This window comes from Cucumis sativus, chromosome 1, assembly GCF_000004075.3.
Source record: "Cucumis sativus cultivar 9930 chromosome 1, Cucumber_9930_V3, whole genome shotgun sequence".
NCBI lineage: Eukaryota > Viridiplantae > Streptophyta > Magnoliopsida > Cucurbitales > Cucurbitaceae > Cucumis > Cucumis sativus.
Genome location: NC_026655.2, coordinates 19117662 through 19141558, shown reverse-complemented (window position 1 = coordinate 19141558; position 23897 = coordinate 19117662). Strand labels below are relative to the sequence as shown.

General features: G+C 25.7%; 3 protein-coding genes across 4 annotated transcripts; all 3 read left to right on the top strand.

The window, feature by feature from the left end:
• Positions 1-11245: 11245 nt before the first annotated feature.
• Positions 11246-13631, top strand: LOC101204406 (sodium transporter HKT1). The gene is made up of 3 exons (XM_004150701.3): positions 11246-12288; positions 13005-13247; positions 13340-13631. The coding sequence occupies exons 1-3, from the start codon at positions 11246-11248 to the stop codon at positions 13539-13541; spliced, it is 1488 nt and encodes a 495-aa protein (XP_004150749.3). The 3' UTR covers positions 13542-13631.
• Positions 13632-14699: 1068 nt separating this feature from the next.
• LOC101204165 (cation transporter HKT8) lies at positions 14700-18470 on the top strand. Of its 2 annotated transcripts, XM_031880361.1 has the most exons (4): positions 14727-15092; positions 15636-15831; positions 16596-16838; positions 18128-18470. In XM_031880361.1, exons 1-4 carry the CDS (start codon positions 14804-14806, stop codon positions 18324-18326), a joined length of 927 nt encoding a protein of 308 aa, XP_031736221.1. In that variant the 5' UTR covers positions 14727-14803; the 3' UTR covers positions 18327-18470. The 2 variants fall into 2 exon arrangements, with proteins under 2 accessions (XP_004150748.3, XP_031736221.1); XM_004150700.3 differs by having other exon boundaries at positions 14700-15831.
• Positions 18471-20246: 1776 nt separating this feature from the next.
• LOC101203184 (phospholipase A2-alpha) lies at positions 20247-23526 on the top strand. The gene is made up of 4 exons (XM_004150696.3): positions 20247-20436; positions 20522-20564; positions 20702-20827; positions 23092-23526. Exons 1-4 carry the CDS (start codon positions 20335-20337, stop codon positions 23265-23267), a joined length of 447 nt encoding a protein of 148 aa, XP_004150744.1. The 5' UTR covers positions 20247-20334; the 3' UTR covers positions 23268-23526.
• The last annotated feature ends 371 nt before the right edge of the window (positions 23527-23897 follow it).

Sequence of the window (23897 nt, the reverse complement as noted above, 5' to 3'; positions counted from 1 at the left end):
TTTGAATTGACACCGTTTTGAAAAAAAAGTACTTCAGAAAATAGAGAGAGAAAAAAAATTCGACCAGAAAAATTGTGATTGAAGAATTAGATTTGAGCTACATAAAGATTAAAATTTACTAAATTTAAGATAGGTAAAGATTAAGTATGTTTAGTTAGTATGTATATTTTAAAAATAATTTGGATGAAGTTTTTTAGAATAGTTTAAATTAATGAATAGAGTTTAGATATGTGATGTTAATGTTTTCATTTCGTCACCAAAACTATGTGTAAATTTTCTAGTTGTTTTTGTGAAGACATGTAAACTAATTAAGATAGTAAAATTAGGTCAAGATTAAAATATTTGGATGCTTGGTTTCTTTTAACGTTTTAGCAAATGGTAAGAATAAAAATTATTTTTGAAAATTCAAATACCAAATGAATCTATTACTTAAAAATTTGTGGGATTAATTAAAATGATAAATTATTTTAACTTAATTAAAAGGATTAATATACAGTATTTCAACTTTTGTGTAATAATTAGTAGATTATTAATGATATATTTATTTATTTAATTTGAGTATTAATCATTTAATCTCTTCAAAATACTTTTCTTTTTCGAAATACTTTTCATTTTCTTTTTCGAAATACTTTTCATACATTTTAACATTACATACATATAGTATATCATATAAGTTAAAGTACTTGAGAGACAATATTTATTACAATTAAAAAAAAAAAAAGAACTTTGTCCCTTTTCATATATTGTTCGAGTATCGAAAAATTTTCAATATATTATGGAAGTATGTATCGGATTTTTTCATACTTTTTCTATAATGTTATTCAAGATTTTTAAGTATAGAATAACATTAAGTGATAAAAGTACATGATCCATTGCATTCATAGAGATAAATTTATAACGTGAACAAGAATAGTATGCTCCTACGTCCAAAGAATTTGTAACCTGTCATACAAAGATACAAGATATTATCAATTAATTAAAATAATAAAAGAATAGAATTATTTACTTAATAATGGAAAATGTTATAAGGTAGAACGTGTTTGTTTTTGTTCTTTTAAGAACGAAACATGAGACGTGTTCAGAATTTGTCAACAAGTTTGGTTGATGATGTTAAAAATTATTTTTCTAGAAGATAATATTATATATACTATATTTTTTTTTAGTAATTATTTTGATAGAGAAGAACAAAATTATTTATAAAGGTATCAAATCACTAGATGCCAATCGCAACAACATCGATTCATGGGGTGATCTTCAAGCCATACACTAGAGACTTTTGTTCGGCATGCATTACATGTGCCTAGCTTGTCGATGAAAAAGTTCTAATATCATCAACAAAATGTTTCAATTTCATTGTTAAAATAGTCCCTATCTTCAAGTATAAGTTCTAAAGAATATCTTCAATTTTATTTTAACCCAATAAAGAATAAATGCATGCTTCTTCGGCCGTAATAAAATGTCTAGGATATAACAACAAAACTTTGACAAGCTCAACAGTACTAATAAACTTAGAGCTTTTTGTGTCAATATATCAAAGGTTCACCATCAGAATTTTGAACAATTGCTCAAAAGTCTATGTCTACCGTTGATAACAAAGATGCATCAAAGTTAAGCTTATACCGTTATACATACGGAAGAGAGTGCACGTCTAGGCCTAAGACCAAACTCAAACTTCTTTGGGTAGCATGCATGCACGCATGCTTGTCCAAATATAATATAAGAACATATTGTAATCTAGAAAGCCTTTTGTTTTTTTTAATGGAGGTTTTTATTCCATAGTAGATGCCACAAGTATCTCTATCTACTTTGATGCTCCATTTACAATAGAAGGTGCACAAGCAAGATCTTCAACTATAACTAATTGTATCCACATGTAAAGTTCATTCTTTGTAGATTTTTCTTCACTTGAAATTGCAATAATAATATACCTTTTATTTTCAATGAATATATGCTATAGTTAAGTGTTAAATACTTAAAAGATTAGCAATAGAAAATAATCAAAAATATAATTTTCAATGTAGATATATGAAAGTGTCTTAAAATTTCAAAATATATATATATATATATATTAGTAAAATAAATATATAATATAGAGAAATTAAAACAAAGTAACAAAATATAATAATATGGAATTTCTATACTTTAGTAACTCCTAAAACTTTGAAATTTCACCAATACGAAATAACGTTGATGTGTGTTCTTACAAGATCCACCAAAGACTTTTATTTATAGGGAAAGAGACAAGTGGCGGGTGAATTACATAGACGCTAATGGTGTATAAGCTTGAGACACATGGAATAACAAATAGAGTGATAATGTTTTGACACATAACAATGGATACTAAAGTATATGCTTGTAGTGGTAGAACACATGGATAACATAACACGTGGAGTAAGTGAGTGAATATAATACCACTTTCTTTCTTAAGTACATCTATGCATGGGCATCTAATATTTTATCATTAATGTTTATAATAGAAACTTTTATTTTTGTTGTTCATTAATAGAGCTCTACTCGATTTAGCTGGGAACTAAAAATTTGTTAACATAAATAAATTTCTTTTATATTTATGATCTTTGCAAATAAGGATATGTTTTGGGTTTACTTTTCTACTCGAAAATGGAAAAAGAAAAAAGAAAAAAAAAAGGAAGAACAAGAATAAATGTAAATCACAATTTAAACTCATAGATTCAACAAAAAGAAAGAATATTTTTTGGTAAGTGGTTGGCGCAATTACTTGAGTGGATTGTCTTTTCCCATTTCATTGTAAGGCACGTTTTGAATAATACACATTGGAGATTGAGATCCAACTTGTCCTTTGAGAGATCTTCTCAGTTTGAAAAGACAAGAACAAGATTAATCACTTAATGATGCTAATCATGCGTAAACAATTCAATGCAATATCTAATTATTAACTAATTGTATTTTTACTCATTAACTAATTATTTACTTGAACATACAATAAAACAATAGAATAAAGGTTGCGTGGAATAATTAAATCATCAATGTGTGTGAGAGTGACAATACCTTAACTTTATATATCAAACAAATTAAACTTCAATATTTCCACACCACCCTTCATAATTTGAATATTTTAACTTAATTGAATTCTCACTTTCATATTTATTAAATTGGTTTAAATCTATTATTTCACCATTTGAATTTTGAAATTCAAATTAAGAAGTTTCATTTTGTTGGTTAATTATATTTGACATCTTTGTATTGTTTACCTTTTTAATGTTAGGGTTAAAGAAAAAGATTTTATAATTTATATTAATCTTTCTCAGCCACTTGAAGCGTGTTTGTTATGTATTTTGAATTATTCCTTCTAGTACAACTAAAATTGTTCTCATTTTTTGTTTCATAAATGTAGTTAAGAAACTTGCAGAGAACCTTCTTACATATATGTACGTCGATTCTCTACTATTTTATATTATTATTATAATTTTATTTTCTTTCTTTGTTTATCAATTATACGACAATGTTGATCATTATTTGAGGCGTAGAGTTTTGAGAGTCACTTGATGGATATACATCATATTTTTGGTGTAAATGAACATAATTCGTATCCGTATAAGCTACCATTTGCACCCTCTCAAGGTAGTTAGGTTTCCTTTTGTTGTTGTTTTTAGTTGGATTAAGGCTCCTATTATTGAAGGAAATTATCAAAGCAATTTTACCTCATTGGGAAATTTTTATGCTTAGTGTGTCTTTCCTTTTGTATTTAATTAGTTTACATTTTTGGATCTTCTTCTCCTCTTTCCTTTAGTAGGGTTTGTGTTTTGATTGTTCCATTACCTTGGACTATGATGTTATTAAATAGTAAAAAATATATATTTTCAAATATTATAAAATAAACGAGAATATAGCAAAATTTTATATTTTATCAATGATAAGCCGTAATAGACTTTTATCAGTGTATGCTAGTAATAATTATAGAAACGGATAGAAGTCTATCAACGTTTATAAATGTCTATTATTAGTAGAGAATTTAAAACTTATTTACAAATATGTTTGTTTTGATTAAAAGGTTAAGAAAATTTTAATCTTTATTTATTTTTCCAACTTTTAAGTATACACAAAATATTAGACGTTAACTTTTAAAAACTCATCATATCCCAATTTGTTTGTTGAAAATAAATCTAAATTATTTTCTTAAATAATCACATCCATTGTGTCAATAGATAAAACTATATATGAAACATCATTTTAAAAATTCCTATAAGAATTTTAAAAATATTAATTAAATACAAAGTAACGTTTTAAAAAATTAAAAATATAATAAAATATTATGATTTATTAGTGATATAACTTCTAACACATATTGTGTAAATATTTAAAGATGTTGCTATATACTTAATTATTTTAAATATAATTGTTATATTTCCATACATCTCTAATTTGAATTAATACAAAACGTTTGATAATACTAACAAGTTTAACCTATAATCTCACAAAAATGTTATATAAATTTTATAATTTTTAAACCTAACTTAATTGATTAGCACATAAAATATACCCAAACAAAAAGAAAATCAAAGATACTAATAATTAGTAATTATAAATCATTACTACAAAAGTGGTGTTGAATTTAGAAAACCCAAATTAACATTAATCATTGATGAAAGTCAAATTAACAGAAACAAATTAAAGGTCAAGTCAAAAGGAATTCTACCCTAATTATTTAATTAATTGTAAAAGGAGAATCAAATTTAAATTTCGAGACCCAAATTGTAAAACAAATAATATTTGCAATTATTCATAAGGAAGACTTCTAACAATCAAATTATATATTAATCTATTTAGAATTAATTTTTTTAAACTTTTATTCTATTGTGAAATTAACCTCTCAAAATTTTCTTTTATCATTTCATATTAGCTAGCATACACCTTCATACATATTTTTTCTCATAAAATTTTAATTAACTTATTTTTTATAACAATTATTTATCTTAAACGCTTACAAAGTAAAAATATTTTAATCGACGTAGGTAATATACCAATTATATCTATCTACTTTCAAACTTTTCATTTTAACCACCATAATTTATCAGCCTATGATAACTGATGATAAGAATTGCAAAATGTCTTCATAACATCATTTAATTAACTTGGAACGTATATAAGTTATGCCAAAATGAAAAGATTCAAAATTTAGAGACATATATAATTAAAAAATATTAGGTACTTTTGGATAATTTAATTCTTTTATGGTGGGTTGAGTGATTCAAATCACTCATTTTTGTCGCTATTAAGTATGATATATTGTATATTAATTAATTTAACCTATTCTTAATTAACTAACCAATTGTCAATTTAACTTTTTGAGCAATTATATTGGTAGCGCTTTTATTAAAAAAATCAAATATTATATAATCTATCAATAATAAACTCTATCGTCAAAAGAATATGGTCTATTATTGATGAACTTTCATGTCACATAGACTAACTCGGTAATTAAATCTAAATTTTTATATATACGCTAATTTTTTATTTCCTTTTTGCCATATAATCTCTACAAACACCACATTGAATCTAATAGTTATATTGCAAACTTTCTTTGATAAATAATTAAATTATTTGATAATTGTAATCTATTAAACATTGCCCTATCCACTTTGATATTATATTTATTTTTGTTCTACTGACTTCTTATTACCACAAACTCCAAATCAATACTGCTACAAGTGGTATATGAATGTGCTATTCTATGTCCACTAGGGATAACACACCAATCACACACTTATATCACATATGAAAATTTTGAATTTCAAACTCTCTATTTTATATATAAAAGAAAATTCGATCTCTTATATAATATATATATATCATAACTAATCGAATTAGATTTAAAATTTCAAATAACATCCATTCAAGTAACATTTTGTATAAAAATACATATTTTACTATGTTAAAACGGGTTTAGTTCAACGATAATTAACATAACATCTCCATCTAAAAAGTGGAAGGTTCCATCCACCATCTAATTTGCAAACCCCTTCTTTAAAAAGATAATAAAATAAAAAAAAAGTTAACACCCTCAATCTTTCTTTCCTTGTATTGGTGGATCTAAATTAATTCCACAATAGTGTGTGGAGCATTTATACTTCTCTATGTTCGATACTTTCATCATTTTTTTTCATACAAATCAAATAATATATCAAGTGTGTGGGAAGAAAATTCCCTTCAACTTTGGTTTGGTAACAACTAATTATTCTTTTGTTTCAATTTTGTTACATTCTTTTTAGTTTCACAAAAGAATTAGTTCCTTCACCAAAATAAAGTATCCAACTATGTATTAACTTAGTTTTGTTTAGTATATAGCAAATGGGGTACAGGAGATTCAAACCGGACTTCAAGGGAGAAAGCCAATTACACGTTATATCAACTAATTTGGTTTATATAGTTTAAATTTATTTCAAACTTCAATTATGAGTTACTTTGAATTTAAAATTTTAAATAAAGATATAATATGATCCATTTACAAGTTTGAAAAAAAAATATCTTTGTTTGATCGTCATGTTTTTAGATATATCTAGTTTTTATTTAGCGTCTAAATTTCAAGATTGATATGCATTTAGTTTGATTTAATTTGTCATAAATTTCAAAATTTTACCATTTATGATTTTTATTTCAATTTCAATTTTTTATTTATCATTAACTTAATTTAAAATAATTATAATTATGAAAACCAACTATTTTTCATAACTATTAAATTTAAAATTTTATTTAACAACTATTTTAATTTAATACTAACCTAATTAAGAACTAAAATTTAAAAGAAAATAAAATGGTTACATTTTTCTAAATTTGAAAATAAACTAAAAACAAAGTCAAAATTTAATCACTAAACGTGGAACACTTTATTTATAACATAAACATCAAATCATTCACAAAATCTAATGATACAAATTATTTTTTGTCTTAAGTTAAGTTTTAAAATTTGAAAACTTCACCCTAAATCCTAACCCTAAACCATAATCCTTTTGAAAACCTGACTAGAAACATCAATTAATTTTCATTAGAAGACAAATTTTAAAAAAAAAAATCTAAAAAGCCTACACTATATGAAGGCCACATTGATAATATGATACATATATATATATATAAATATTTGTCCTTACGTTGCAAGTGTAAAGATTGAGACTTCTTTTAATATGTGTATTCCTTTGAGTAATTTCCTGCTTTATAGGTTTATTTTATGAAACCATTTAAAATTAAATAAATAAACCACTATCTTTTACCTTAAATTATAGAAAAGAAGAAAAACACCAATATCTAAACCTAACCTTAGACTATGAGATGTACACTATCTTTAAATAAATTTGACAAAAATAATTATATACCTTTCTAAGAGAATTGATAATTGGATCTTGTAAGATATCAGATAATAAGTGGTACTACAAAACCCTATAAGATAATTGTATTGAGAAAGCAATACAAGCTAAGGTAAGTCATTGGACGAATATATATATATATATATATATAATTATACAATTATAATAAGACAAATTGCACATTAAATAATAAAATTTGGCCACGATGTCGAGGTTTTTTAAATTTTTTATAAACCAGATTAAAAAAAATAAACGAATAAGTGTTAAAAATTTAATTGTTTCTATATGAATGAGCATAATTACCCAAATCTGGGGTGGCATCAACACATGCATGGGCCCAAGTCCAAAAGTTTTTAGGCATTGCTAAATTTTCAATGTAACGTGGGAGAAAGCTCGTCCACTTCCTAATTAACATTTGCAATGGGTCCAAGTTCAAAAGTCATTTTCAATATGGCAAACTCGACATACTAAATTAACAATTTAATAAAGTAAAGACTTTGTATACACAACGTCCTAAGGAGATAAAAGAGAAATGAACAGAAGGTAGAAACCATATACACAATCTCTCTCAAACCATATCAAATTAATAGTTTATCTCCTTTCTCTAACATTTCTGGATGGTTTCATTTTAGAAATTTAGACATTCTTTTAGGCAAAGTGAAAAGTTCTAGGCATATTTTTAAATATAATTTAACTTGATTTTTTTATGGAGCGTAAACATTTTTATTTCATTTATATAACACTTAGTTTTTGTCTTTCAACTCTTTCTAGTTTTACGATTTAAAAAATTAGATTATTCATTATATTTCATATAATTTTAATTACTTTTATACATTTAATTTAAATAATTTCTATTTTTTAGTTTTATATTTATTTTATTAATTTTTAAAAATAATTTACCGTACTTAAGTAAATATCTTAAAAGAAAATTGTAAAAAATAGGTAAGTGGGCAAAATATTTCACTTCATAATAGTTTTTTTTTTTATTTTTTATCTTGTATATAACTTGTTTTTTATTGTTATTATTTTTTTAAAAACTACCTTAATATATCTTTGCTTGTTAAATTATTTAAGTTATGATATAAAGTCTTGGCAACAAAATTTATAGCTTCCCCAAATGTTCATATATAGTGATTTGAAATTAGTTGTAGTTTACCACTTCATAAAACTTCACTTTAATAAGAACATATGCTAAGTTAGGGTTAGAAAATGCCATAAATTAAACTTCATCTTAAATAATGCTATGCTATTAATAGAATGGGGATGTGACAAATACCATACAATTGATGTTGGTTGAATTAACATGGCCGGCATAATATTCAAACAAATAGATAAAAATAATAGATATGTAAGGATAATAATTGTCAATGGATTAATCATTTAATTTTTTTTATTATTCTAAAAAGACGGAAAATTGAACTTTTAATTTCAAGATTCATACTACTTATAATCACTATCACTTTCCCAATTGAATTATACATATATTTTCAAAATTAAATTATAAACTATGTTTGATAACATAAGTGATTAGATTTTCTTCATGATATATGTAAAGATATTATATTTTCGGATTACAAGTTTTAAACATTAAATTCATATATAACTCAAATTTATTAATTTTGCAAAAATGACAAAAAAAACAAGTCCAACCCTTAAAATATAAAAAAAGTAAAGATACATTCGATATACACGGTACGCTTGATATACTACTGATACTTTTGATATGTACTTGATACATTTCATATTCTAAAAGTATCAAATATTTACAAAATGAAAAAAATTGTGACATATACTTTAAATACCACATTCTTAATTTGTTATACATTACAATTTTTTTATATTTTATTATAAATTATCGAGTAATTAATTAATCTAACCATGTATTTGATAATTCTAAATTTAATTTAAAAATATAGTTGCCAATTATTAATTTGTTTAAAGGTATTAAAAATAGTTTGAATACTATTATAATATTTTATTTGTAATTATTTGATTCCAGTTCCATATATATATATATAATTATTAATTCCTAGATTGTAAACATTTTATTCTAATTATTAACTTCCAGGAGTTTGAATACTATTCTAACATTTTATTCTAATATGTAAACATCCTAGGAGTTAATAATTATATATATGTATACAATCAAATAATTACAAATAAAATATTATAATAGTATTCAAACTATTTTATAAAATCAAATAATTCCTAGGATGTTGATTATTATGCATATCGATCATTATATATAAATAAAAACATAATTGATAGAAACTTATATAACTTACATTTTAATAAAATGTTCGGTAAGTATTTGATTTTTAAAAATTAAGTTAATTTTTTACCATGGATTTCAATCTTTATGAAGCAAAAGAGTTAGAATTTTTAGTAAAATTTTAAATTTAAAAAACGATTTCTTACAAAAGAAAAAAAAAACTGAAATTGATTTTTAAAACATTGATAAATGTAGGTAACAAAATATAAGAAAAAAAATCAATTTATTTCGTTTATACAATATCCTATTGAATTGATTTGCTGACACTAAAAATTAATAAAGATACCCATAAACTAAATAAACAAGCATGTAACCAATATCATTTTATTTACAATGATAACCATGAAACTCTAAAAAATTATGATTGATTAGTATTCCTCGTAAGAAAAAAAAAAAGTTATGATTGATTAGATCTAAATTCAATAAATCAATAAACAATTATATATATATATATACACACACATACATACATAATATAAAAATGGCATTATTGGTTTGGAATAGTCAATATTTTGCTCACAATAATGCACTTATAAAATTCACAAAGGAATCAGTTAAGTCGTTAATTATGAGAGGATATACTAGGGTTTCCTACATAACTCCATCGTAGCCATGTGTAATCTCCCCATGTGTCTTCCTCTAATTGGTTTCCTTAAAATTATTTTCCAATGTTTTCAAATTATTGTATGGGCCGATGAAGGATAATATATATTCCATCAATACATCCATTGATTTCTAAAAATTACAATATTATTAATGTGAGCTTTTTAAAAACATACATAGTTTCAATCATTTTAATCATTCCATTCCATAATTATTTGTTTAATAAGTGAGTTCAAATTTTTTAATCTTGTAACAAACTTATTAAAAATGTTTAATATATCTTTTAACTTTTATTTTTGTAAGCAAATGAAAAAATGTTTAATATATCTTTAACTTTTATTCTTGTAAGCAAATGGTTAAGTTCAAGATTTATTAGACTATTAACCTACCAAAATTAAAATATGGGACACGTTGGATAATTATTTGATTTTTTAAAAATATTATACTTATTTTCTTCCAACTTTTTATAACCGTTCATCTTCTATAAGAATAAAAGTTGAAAATTGTTAACAAATGAATGAAATTAAGAATTTTTTTTAACCACTTGGTTTTCTACTCAAATAGATGTCTAACATCTTGTTGACTAAAATAAAATTATTTAGGTATATCTCGACAATATTTGTGTGCATCTTACCATAGATTGAATTTTTTTTTTTTTTTGAAACATTTTAGTTATTTTTCTAATTGTATATAGATTACAAAACGCAAAGAAATGAGTGCATTTATGACACATCAATTATTGCAAATTTTTAAAAATAAAAAAGTATATGGTTCATAATTCTTTAAAAGAAAATTTGATTAATGATTGGATAGTGGGAGGCGTCTAATTAATTAAAGAAGCTCATCCAAATTAAGGGAATCAAATCACAAGGGGAGAGGAATAATAACCTTAATTAATGAAGGTACTACGGATGCAAAATTATATTTGTACTATAAATGTCTCGTAACATTCAATCAAAGTCTTCATTGATTTCCATGTCTCTTAGCTTCTACTATAAGAATAATAATATTATTAATCATAATAATAATTATCATGTCGAGAATTCAAAGGTTGTTTTGTTTTCTTATTTTGTTGAATCCCTTTTGGATTCATGTTTTGTATTTTCTTTTCATTTCATCTTTTGGGTTTTGGGTTTTGCTTATTTTAAATCCAAAATTAGCTCCAAAAAAGTTAGATCTTTTCTTCACTTCTGTCTCAGCTTCCACAGTTTCAAGCATGTCAACCATGGAAATGGAGGTTTTTTCAAATTCCCAACTCATTGTTTTGACTGTTTTAATGTTTATAGGTGGTGAAGTTTTCACTTCCATGGTTGAACTTCAATTAAGGAAGTTGAAACTCAAATTTTCTGAACAAAAAATTGCTTGTGTTGAAAATGATTTCAATAATAACAATCTAGAGTTGGGAGTTATCAATAATAGTTTTGATATAATTCTAAAATATGATTCCATAAAGTTTTTGGGATATGTTGTCCTTGGTTATCTCCTAATTTTCAATTTCTTAGGCATAGCATTGGTTTTAATTTATTTAAAACGTGTTTCAAGTACTGCCAGAGAAGTATTGAAATCAAAAGGTTTAAGAACATCAACTTTTTCACTTTTTGTCGTAGTTTCAACTTTTGCAAGTTGTGGGTTTGTACCAACAAATGAGAACATGATAGTATTTAGGAAGAATTTAGGGTTACTTTTAATACTTATTCCACAAGCACTTATTGGAAATACTTTATTTCCTTCTTGTTTGAGGTTTTGTATTTGGAGTTTAGGGAAAATTATGAAGAAGAAGAAAGAAGTTATTGGGTTTTTGTTGGAAAATAGTGAAGAAATTGGGTATTTGCATTTGCTTCCAAAGCTATATTCATTGGTTTTGGTTGGAAGTGTTCTTGGGTTTGTTTTAATACAATTTGTAGCAATTGGAGCAATGGAGTGGAGATCATCAAATAATGGATTTAGTGGATTAAATTGGGTTGAGAAATTGATTGGGATTTTGTTTTTAAGTGTAAATTCAAGACATAGTGGTGAATCAACTGTTGATCTATCAACACTCTCTTCTGCCATATTGGTTCTCTTTGTTGCTATGATGTTAGTAATTTCTTCTCTCTCTTTTGATTAATTTTTGCATTTGTTACATTATATATATTCAATTTAGTACAGAAATTGTTGAACTTGATTAAGTAATATATATATTTTTATATATATATATTTGAAAACAACTAATTAAAGAACTTAATTTGGGTTTGGTTAATTTACTTAGTGATAACTAGTTGGTTTTAAGTTTTCATTTTATTTAACCCTTTAAGGTAAGCTTATAAATGGTATAATTGGGGTGGCATCAATTCTTACCATGAACTAATTTCAACAATTATTTTAGAATAAATATACAATAATTAAAATGATCAATAATACACTCGATTTCTTGTGCTAGTTAGGAAAAAAAAAGTAATTGGGTTGACTATTAAGGTTTTATAATAATGAAATGATTAATAAGGTGGACTCACACCTTAGTATACATATAAATATAATTAATAGTTATGAAACTTTTCTTCTTTTAAGGATGACTTCTTTAATTTATTTATTTATAGAAAAATGACCTTCTTAACTATGATTGATGTCTACAAATCCTCGTAGAAAAAAAAGTCTTAATTTAATTTTAATTATTGGTAAAAGTTTGACTTATCACTATCAATTAATATGCAATTATTATTACTGTTATTAAAAGTAGCAACTTTTTATTAATAATAATAATAAAAAAAAGTTTGTTCTTTAAATCTTTGTATTATTTATATTTTAATTTTCAGGTATCTTCCACCTTACACTTCTTTCATGCCAATAAAATCAATTGAAGAAGAAGAAAATGAAATGGAAGGCAATAGAAAAAGAAGATCAAGAACAAAAAGGGCAAAATTTATGGATAATTTTGTGTTTTCACAACTCTCTTATCTCATCATCTTCACCTTCATTATATGCATCACTGAGAGACATAATATGAAACAAGATCCTCTCAATTTCAATATTTTCAACATTGTTTTTGAAGTCATCAGGTAATTAATTTTCATTTTAACCTTTTATACAACGATTAATTTGTTTCATATCTTACTAAATTAACATAATTATGCATTAAATTTGGACACAGTGCATATGGAAACGTGGGGTTTTCGATGGGATATAGCTGTGGAAGACGAGTTCATCCTCAAAGCAATTGTGTCGACAAGTCGTTTGGGTTTTCTGGAAAATGGAGCGACAATGGAAAGCTGGTTCTTATTGTCGTCATGATCTTTGGACGATTAAAGAAGTTTAATATGAATAGATCACAAAGAGCTTGGAAGCTTCTCTAATACAAAATACATCACCTGTGTAAAAATGAAAACACAACTTTATTTATAATCATTAATACAAATTTCTTTGCCTTAATCTATTAACACAAATAAATGCGTGACAATGAAATTAAACATAATAATTCAAAATTTTAATTAAGACAATTTCTTTACGCGATTAGGTCAAAAATTTAAATCCCTTCATCTATACTTAACGTCAATAAAGAAATTGAAAAAAATAAAGATGGATACAAGTATTTTTTTTCATGTAAAAGAAAATCAAAGATATGATTAATTTGATTAAAATATGGGTACATTTTTTAGGATAGCAAAATAGATTAAAATATTTATAAGCTATAATAACTTTTTGGATCGTATCAATGATAGAAACTTATAGACTTCTATCACTAATTATCAATATTACTGATAGAAGGAGATCAATGTCTATCTAATATTTGTTATCGATAGAATTTGAAATTTTGCTATAACTTGTAAATATTTTGTTAATTTGGTATGTTCTATCCTTTTTCTAAAATGAGTGCTTTTTAGTAGAATAATAAAATTCAAATTTGTTGTTCATGTATGTTCTTGGTTCAAATCTATCCATTCAAAGTAAAGGAAATTCGAACTTCACACATTTCAATTGTTTTCTTTTTTCTTTTTCTAAAACGAAATAGTATATAATAATTGTTTTTTTAGAATATTTTTCGTTGAATATAGATTTATTAGAAAAAATTACATTAGATGACAAAATTTCTTTTAGAAAAAACAGCTCATAACACATATTTTTTTGCATATTGTAAATTTAACGAATATGACGATAATCAAATGGTAATTTGCATTTAATTTTGCTATTTTTGCAGTTTTGAAATGTAAAAGACATTCACTCTATAATTATCATAAATTTTATATATATATATATATATTTTTTTTTTTGCTATTTTTACAAACTCCCATTTATTAGATTGCGTAATTTTAAATCCTAAATAATATATTAAACTTCAAAAATTGTAATTTATATATTAATTAAAATCCATCCCTTTCCTATTTGTTTTAGAAATAAGAACTCAAGTCATTGTATTCCACATCGAAATAGGTATTCATGACTTTTCTATTCCTTTCTGATGTGAGATGTCTCTCTCATATTGTCAATAAACCAATAGCATACTTTCATAAGCTATAATTTTTGCAAAGACTTCTTTTTACCAAAAATCCACTATATTTATAAATAACCCTAAACCCCATCCTCTCAAATGACCTAGCCTTCAAAATTACAAAAATATATGGAGACTTTATTTTTATCAAACCCAAGAAAATTTATTTTCTTTCTTCTAAAAATATTTATTAACCCATTTTGGATTCAATTCTTCTACTTCATCTTCATCTCTTCTTTTGGATTTCTAATCTTAATGATTTTAAAACCTAAAACATACCCTTTTTTTCAACCCACAAAGCTTGATTTGTTCTATACTTCAGTCTCAGCTTCAACTGTTTCAAGCATGTCATCCATTGAAATGGAAGTTTTTTCAAATTCACAACTCATTGTTTTGACAGTCCTCATGTTCATAGGAGGTGAGATTTTCACTTCAATGGTTGGACTTCATTTGAGAAGATTATTTAAAAAAAACCTCCAAATTCCAACAACTCTTGAGGGTTTTGATTCTTTGAGTTTAATCAAATTCTTAGGTTTTGTTGTGTTGGGTTATCTTTTGATTACTCATATTGTTGGAATTGGAATGATTGTTGTTTACTTTCTTTTTATTTCAAGTTTTGCTAAAGAGATTCTTGATGAAAAAGGTATAAATTTGGTCACTTTTTCATTCTTTACTTGTGTTTCTACTTTAGCTAGTTGTGGTTTTGTCCCAACAAATGAAAATATGATTGTGTTTCATAAAAATTCAGGTCTTCTTTTAATCTTAATCCCTCAAATTTTGGTTGGTAATACTTTATATCCATCTTGTTTAAGGTTTTGCATATGGGTTATTGGGAAGTTTAGTAAAGATCATCATAACGATGAACATCGATTGAAAGTTGATTATTTGTTGAAGACTAGTGAAGAGATTGGGTATATTCATTTGCTTCCCAGTCTTCATTCTTGTCTTTTGGTTGTGACAGTTTTTGGGTTCATTTTCATTCAATTTGTATTGATTTGTTCAATGGAATGGGACTCCAATGGGTTTAGTGGATTGAATTCTTATCAAAAAGTTGTTGCTATTCTATTTCTGAGCACAAATTCTCGACATGCGGGAGAAACCATCGTCAACATTTCATCGCTCTCTTCTGCCATCTTGATCATGTTCATTGTTATGATGTTAGTATCTCTCTTCTTTTTCCTCGTTATTCAAGAAGACTATCATAATGTGATTGACTTTAATTTCTTTACTTGTGTTAGATTGTGAGAGTTTCTTTAATAATTTTTTTTAACAATGAAATATAATTAAAGAAAAAAGATAGTATTTTAATTCAACAATCAATAAATGATGATGTAACTTTTCAAAGGAGAAGTAGGATTAAAATTAGGCATTCAATATAAGACTTAATTTATATTTTTCTCTCCTCAAAATTAAATCTCTAAATTCGTTAAAACTACATTCCCTCAATAGAAATGTTAGATCTTGAATAATTTTTTTAAAAAAGGAATTTTTTTAAATAGAAATTGTTGTTTATGAATGTTTTTTTTAATAGAAATTGTTGTATATGAATGAGTTCTTTAAGGTTCTTAATGAAGAAAAAAAGTTTTAATTACTACCTAATCAATATTTTCAATAAAACAAAATTACTAATTAAAAAAGTAATAATGTCAAAACATAAAATAGTAAACAATATAATAAATAAACCTAAATCTACATTCTTTATTTTAAATAGTCAATATTCCCAATTGTAACCACACAAAAATATACAAAACAAAATAGTACCAGTAGGTGTAATTAATATATCTATACAGAATAGTTTTAAACCAAAAAAATTAAATTATTCATATATATCCTATATTTTTGGAATTTCTACACAATTACAATTGTATTTTTTTATTTATTTTTAAATAATAGTTTTGAATATTTGAACTTTAAATTACAGGTATCTTCCTCCATATACATCTTTTCTTCCATTAAACGAGAAACAAGAACTAGAAGATCATTTTCGACATCTTCAAAGAAGAAAAGTTAGATCAAAAAAGGCAAAAGCTTGGCAAAATTTGTTGTTCTCACAACTTTCTTATCTAATCATATTCATCACTATTATTTGCATAATTGAGAGAAAAAAGATGGTTGAAGATCCGATCAATTTCAGTGTTTTGAATATTGTGCTCGAAGTTATTAGGTAACCCTTATACCTTTTATTTTCACTTTTTTTTTTTAGTTTAACTAAAAACTTAAAAGATTAATTGAAATGTATTTAGGGGCTAACTATAAATTAAATTTGAATTTTGTGTTTTTCTTTTTCTTTTTTGTTTTCTTTTTCTTTTTGGTGATGGTATCAAATTTGAGTTGAAATTGGATGGTGGCTTTGTAAATTAAGTCAATTTTATACTTATACTCTCTTTTTTTGTAACAAAAAAATGTTTCTAATGTGTAAAATCTTTTAAAAACTAAATGTGGTTTTATTAATTAGTATAGGACAAATTTTCATTTTATCACTCTAGTTCAAATTAGTTGAACTTAACACTCCTTATGTGTTTCAAATGGAATTTTAATTTGGTTGGTACAGATTTAGAATAGGGTGTACATAATTCGGGTTGGAAAGTTGGAGGAAAATTATAGACCAACCCAAATTATACGAGTGGGCAAAAAATGATACGTTCAATATCCAAGTGTCAAACCAACCCAAAAAACTCGAGTTGGGCTGAATTGTGTTGACGGGATGATTGTTTTTTTTCATCTCTCTCCATAATAATTTAGACAAATTTTAGTATTGTTTTTCAATAGGTAAGGTAAACAAATTGTCATTTAAAGTGCAAGGGGATATATATATATATATATATATACAATTTCTATTCAAGTGAAGGTTTACTTTTAGGTTTTAGGTTTATATATATATATACATAATCGGTTTAGGCCATGTCAACTCCGTCCTCTTAGTTGCACAACCCGACTCAACTTGTTTTTTCTCCAATTTTCTAATCCAATCCAACTCGCCTTACGCTTTGGGTTGGATAATCCGGATTGATTGGATTACTGATTTTTTTTAGCATCTCTAATTTTAGATTAGTGCATTGATAGACACTATTCATATCTATCACTGTCTAATATTGATGGAAATTAACATTTTGATATATTTTGATTTATTTTACTATATTTGAAAATGATTTTTTTGGTTGTTTTGTGAAATTTGATAAATCATTCCTAAATTGTGTTTACCCACTAAGTTCTTTTTACCTAACTTCAAAATTCAATACAACATTGATGACATGTTAATGAGATAGACATATATGGTTGGTGGAGTTTCACCTCATTACTACAGGAATTAAATTAAGGTTCATTAAGGACACTAAAACCACTCACAAAACTATACAAGAATATAAATTTTCAAATTATATATAGAACATTCATTGTTAATACTATGTATATTATATGTCAATTGAGTTAAATTCGTTTTTGTAATATTGATAGTGCTTACGGAAACGTGGGATTCTCAACGGGGTATAGTTGCAAATTGCAAATTCATCCACCAAACGATTGTGTTGATAAATGGTATGGATTTTCAGCAAAATGGAGTAATAAAGCCAAAATTGTACTCATTTTGGTCATGATGTTTGGAAGACTCAAAAAATTTAACATGGATGGTGGAAAAGCTTGGAAACTTGTTTAAAACTTTTTTTCCTATCTCTCTTGAGTTCAACAATACACAAAAACACAATTTATATCAAATTTGCTCGTGTATAAGTGACATAGACTTATCTAATTTCTCAACTATAAATTATTTTAGTAATTTTTTAAAAACTTATTTTACCTCTTCATCTTTTTTTCATAGATTTGAATTAAAAAGAATAAGATGAGATGAAATTCTTCTTTTAGTATAATAATAGTGAACTATATTATAACATTTTTCATTAACATGGTACATCTATTAAGAGGTTATTTTACTCGTTATGATTTGAATGTATAGTAGTAGTTATTTTTTTAATGACTTTATATGGTAATTCTAATTCTAGCTATGTTTTTTTTTCTTCATTTTTTAAAGAAAGTCTCTTAGATTATAATTAAAGTAATATATAGTGATTAAAGTAAAAGATAATAAGAAAACTCACAACCCAATGCTAAAGCAGGCTTTAGGGGGATGTGACTTCTATGTTCTATGTATTTATTGGGCTCTTCAGTTTCCATTCTTTGACAAATTGGTCTAATTGAACAAAAACTACATCTATATTTCTCCTCTAATCTACATCATTTATTTCAATATTTTCTTCTTCTTTTTTTAACAAGAAGTTTTTTGATTTAAGTTTGCAACGTTTTGTCATCGTAAACAAATAGATGTCAGTTGAAATTTAAATTTAAAAACTCTATTGGACTTTAAAATCTAGAAACTCTAATTACTCTCTCAATTCCACCTCTCTAGCTAAATTTATTGATGGTGGTGGAGACTTAATTAGTGTTGAATTTGGTAAGCCTATCACTATGAGCATATGAGTACTAAAAAAGATAGGTACGTGACATTTTTATTTAGGGGCTAGTTGGCCCTAAATTTAATAAAATTAGTTTTTGTTAGATTTGCCAAAAAATTCATTAAAAAAGTTAATTATAATTAATTAACCACTATTTAAATTATTAATTAAATCAATAAATAATGGGTAACCATATATAGTTAATCTCCAACAACATTTTAAGTCAGTAATCAATTTAGTAAACTTTTTGTTTTTCTTTTGAGATGATCAATTTAAGTAACCTTATTCATTACTAAAATAAGAGATAAAATTACATTCTATTAAATTAAGAAAAGAATATTAGAGTTATTAAATTAATTTCACACTGGTAAGAATTAAGATTCACAAATGATTTTGTAATTTAAAACTGAAAATTTGTCCTTAATCAAAAGAAAAGGAAGCTTGAGGTTAATTAATGTTGGTTGTACCAAATGAAATTTATGAACAAGTTGTATGTGTTTAGAATAAACAAATATTTTCTCTTTTATCTCTTGGCCTCATTTTCTTCCTAAAAGATTCTTTTGGATCTTCCTTTGTCCTTAGGGAGAAAGAAAAAAAGAAAGATTTTAATTGAAATTTGTCAAGTAAGTTTCAAAATAAATCATATGGTGACAGTGTAATAAAATATCTAAGACAAGACATCAATAACATGTTAAATCCATTAAAGTATACAATTTGATTGGATATGTTCTTAACAAGTCGATATTTTTATCAATATTGTCTAGTAGGTTTGTAAATTCTATATGGAAGTGAAAAATAAATTGATAATTACATCTTATTTATTATTTTTTGTTTATTGATGGGTTTAAATTATATCTTGATGATAACTTATCATGGTTAATATTTTAAAATTGTTTTATTAATATATTTGAAGTGTGAATTAGAATAATTTAGACATTTAGATTTTTTAATAGTATTGTTCACGAGGGGAGAGCAAGAGCCACAAATGCCACGAATGTCACAAATGCCTTTTACCCTCATCTCTCCTTCAATCAAATTGACAAACGTTTCCAAAAAACCATGTCACGAGTCACTACAAAACAAAAGCACTTCAACTATTTTCCTCCTTTTGTTTTTCTTTAATCCCAAAACACTTTTCTCTTTACTCAAAAACCCCACAATTTCTTGTCAAACCAAAATTCATTCAGTCTTTCCAACAACCAAAAGAACAAGAAAATGCCTCAATTTCTTCTTCTTCTTCTGTTGCCTTCCATTGTCTTTCTTCCTTCTCATGCTCTCAACATTGGTGTCCAAGCCCTTGATGCCTCCGTCACTATGGTTCTTCCTCATTTCATTCCCATCTTCTTTTTTCTTTAATTTGATCTTCTTCCTTCTTAATTGGTTTAATTTGTTCATATTGTAGAGTAAGGACTGCAGTAGAAAATGCGAGTCTGAGTTTTGTTCAGGTTAGTTTAAGAAGCTGTTGTTTGGAACAACTCTTTTTAATAACTCACTTGAAAAGTCAATTCAAACCAGTTCTGATTTATGTTTGATTTTGGTTCGAGCTTGTATTTGTATTTAATTGTTTGTGTGTGTTTTGTAGTGCCTCCACTGTTGAGATATGGGAAATATTGTGGGCTGTTGTATAGTGGATGCCCCGGGGAACACCCCTGTGATGGCTTGGATGCTTGTTGTATGAAACACGATGCTTGTGTTGTTGCCAAGAACGGTTAGTACTACACATACTTCTCTATTCCCATCCAATTCTTTTTCTTTCCAACAATGCGTTAGGTCTAGAATCCTCAAGGCTCAAATCTTTTGTCTGAGAGATTGACAGTACATATTTGATAATCAATATTGATGTCAGTTTTAATTTGTTTTTCAGTACAACAATTAGTACAACAAATGGAGTAGAAAGAGTGTTACTTTTTCTAAATACACGGAGTCAATAGATAAATAAGCCTTAGAGAAATTAAGATAATGGCACAATTAATATGGAATTGACAAAATTTTGGAGAAAACCAATACTTGCTATGCTAGAGCTAGTTTTTCAATGGTTAATATTTATGATTTGGTCCTATTGAGTGAAGTTTCCTTTTATTAAAATTAATGAATTTGTGAGGATTTTATAGTTTTTTTTTTTTGTTAAAAATTGAATTTAGAATCCAATTTGACGAAAATTTTCTTTCAAATTTGTTACGCTATACGAGTTTTTACTATCAAAATTGTTTTATCGTTCTTATTACATTGTAGCACCATTTGATGTGTTCATTCGTTTATTGCTTTGGTTTAGTTCATATCTCATTAGAGTTGTTGGTATGATTTTAATGTGACGTGTTTGTTGAATAAACTTTGGTGTAATTAGTGTGATATGATAGGAAGTTGGACAGATGACGAATACGTCACATTCGAAAAGCGTTTTATAAATTAATTAGAAGTAGAGTTTGTATGGAATTATGTATTTGTTGTCATTTTAAAATAAATTACTAATTTAATTTTTAGTTTGTCAAAATAAACATATATGATATGTGTATTATCAATCTAAAAATTAAAACATATGATTTTGAGTACTCAATATTTTTCTTTTTAAATAAGATTAGTAAAAATAAGACAATAATTTTAAAATAAACTAAAAAATATTTATCAATTCAAGATTTTAAATTTGATCACCAATTTTCTAAATGAGTGTTGTGGGGTGCTAATACCTTCTCCACACAAAAATGACTCTCGAACTCAAACTCTATTTTTGGCCGACTATTTTTTTTAAAAATTGTTTACTTTATTTCAGTGTCCAATCACACCCTAAAAAAGATTGGTGGCGATTCCTATATGTTTTAAAAAATAACTCTTTTAAGGACGTCAACCACCTTGTGTTGTTTCGGCAGATGGATGGTGACACATACTTCTGATTGAATTTTGTCTGATCAATAATTTTGAAGAGTTTAGGGTATATGTGATGAGATGGCTAAATTTGTCTCTTTGCTTTGAGTGAACCAAAAAGGGTCACATGTAAAGGTGGCTATGAAGATCCTTTTTTAAAGCTTAATTTTATGGTTTATTTATTAAAAGAAAAAACATGAAATTAAATTCAAGACTTTTTAATTAATTTTCATTTTCAATATATATATTGTTTAATTAATGTGCAATAGACTTAGGGTTGGAGACCAAATTGAAATAGAGAATTGTTCTCATTGGAATGTGAGGAATTTCTACAAACATCAAAATTTGGATTTTGAACCTTTTCCAATAAAGAAAAATATTAATAATAAAATGGGCCCAAAAAGAAAAAAAAACTTTTGAAATATTTAACTTGGTTATTCAACTTTCCCTTTTATTTGATTTTAGTTTAAACTCTTCCAACTTGTTAACTTAAATTAATCCAAAGTTTTTTTTTTAAAAAAATAATACTCCAATTTAAAAATAAAAAAGAAAAAAAATAATTAAGTGCAATCGAAGTTGCTCGGAATCCTATACTTTCGAGTTTCATCTTCTTTGCATGCTAAAAATAAAACATTTGCTACGTCTAAGGTGAGTCAACCCTACTTACGTATACGACGCTTTCCAATTATTATTTCTTTCAGGGTTCAACACAACACATGTTGTGTGAGAGATTTGAATCATTGATCTAATAGTAAAAACCCGACGTTCTTAATACATGAAGAAGTAGAAAAAAATTGTGAGATTAGAAGTGAACCACAAAATTACTAGAAAACATCAAGAATTCACTTAAAATTTCAAGACGAGAGATAAAAAACTATGGTTCACTAGAATACGAAATCTCCTATGTAAAAACGTTACAATTCTCTTTGCTAATCCCAATTACAAGATCAACACCATTCCAAAGCGTTAAAGTCACTCACACAACTTAGTCCTCACTCCCAACGAGAATAATCGACACAATTTGAAACCAAAACAAAAACTATAAACTCTTTTTGAAGTGTTTGGAGTACTCCACTGAAGTGGTGTATATGTGTTTTTGTTACATAATTTCAGATGACTATCTAAGCCAAGAATGCAGTCAAAGCTTCTTGAATTGCATGGAGAATTTCAAGAGATCAAGATCAAGTCCTTTCAAAGGAAACAAATGCCAAGTTGATGAAGTGATTGAAGTCATCTCCTTAGTCATGGAAGCTGCTCTTATTGCAGGCAGAGTTTTTCACAAACCCTAGCTAGCTAGCCACCCCTAACCTACCTTTTTATTTACAAATACCCAATTTCAATCATCAATCTCTTCCTTTTCCCCCCTTCATTATTATGTATTGTTGTTTGGCATAAAACACATACACCAATTTCTCTCATACATATGAAATCACTATTCTATAACATGTTTTGAAGTGTTCGTTTTTTAGAGGATGGAGGATTGAATCCTAGGTTTTTAGGGAGGAAAGTTATGTTAATATTAGACGTTAAGTTATAAGTTTACTTTCACCAATGTTTTGAAATGATTTAAATGCAATTACTAAAGTATTTATTCAACCATTATTAAATAATGTTTGATTTATGAAATTCAAATTTGATTTTGAGATATTTTAATTCAATTTCTATGTAATCCGTTTAATTTTTCTACTATTATTTTTTTTATATCTACACTAATTCTTCTTCGTAATTTTTTAAAAAAATGTTTTAATTATTGTATGTATTTATTTTGACGTACTAACATTTGTTAATTATATCATTTATTTGATCTTCAAGAATTGATGTTCATCTATATAATGGGAAGTGGGTTTTTCTTTCTTATAATTCTTCTTTTAATTGGAATTTTATGGTTCAATAAACTTTCATGTTTTTTTAATCAACTA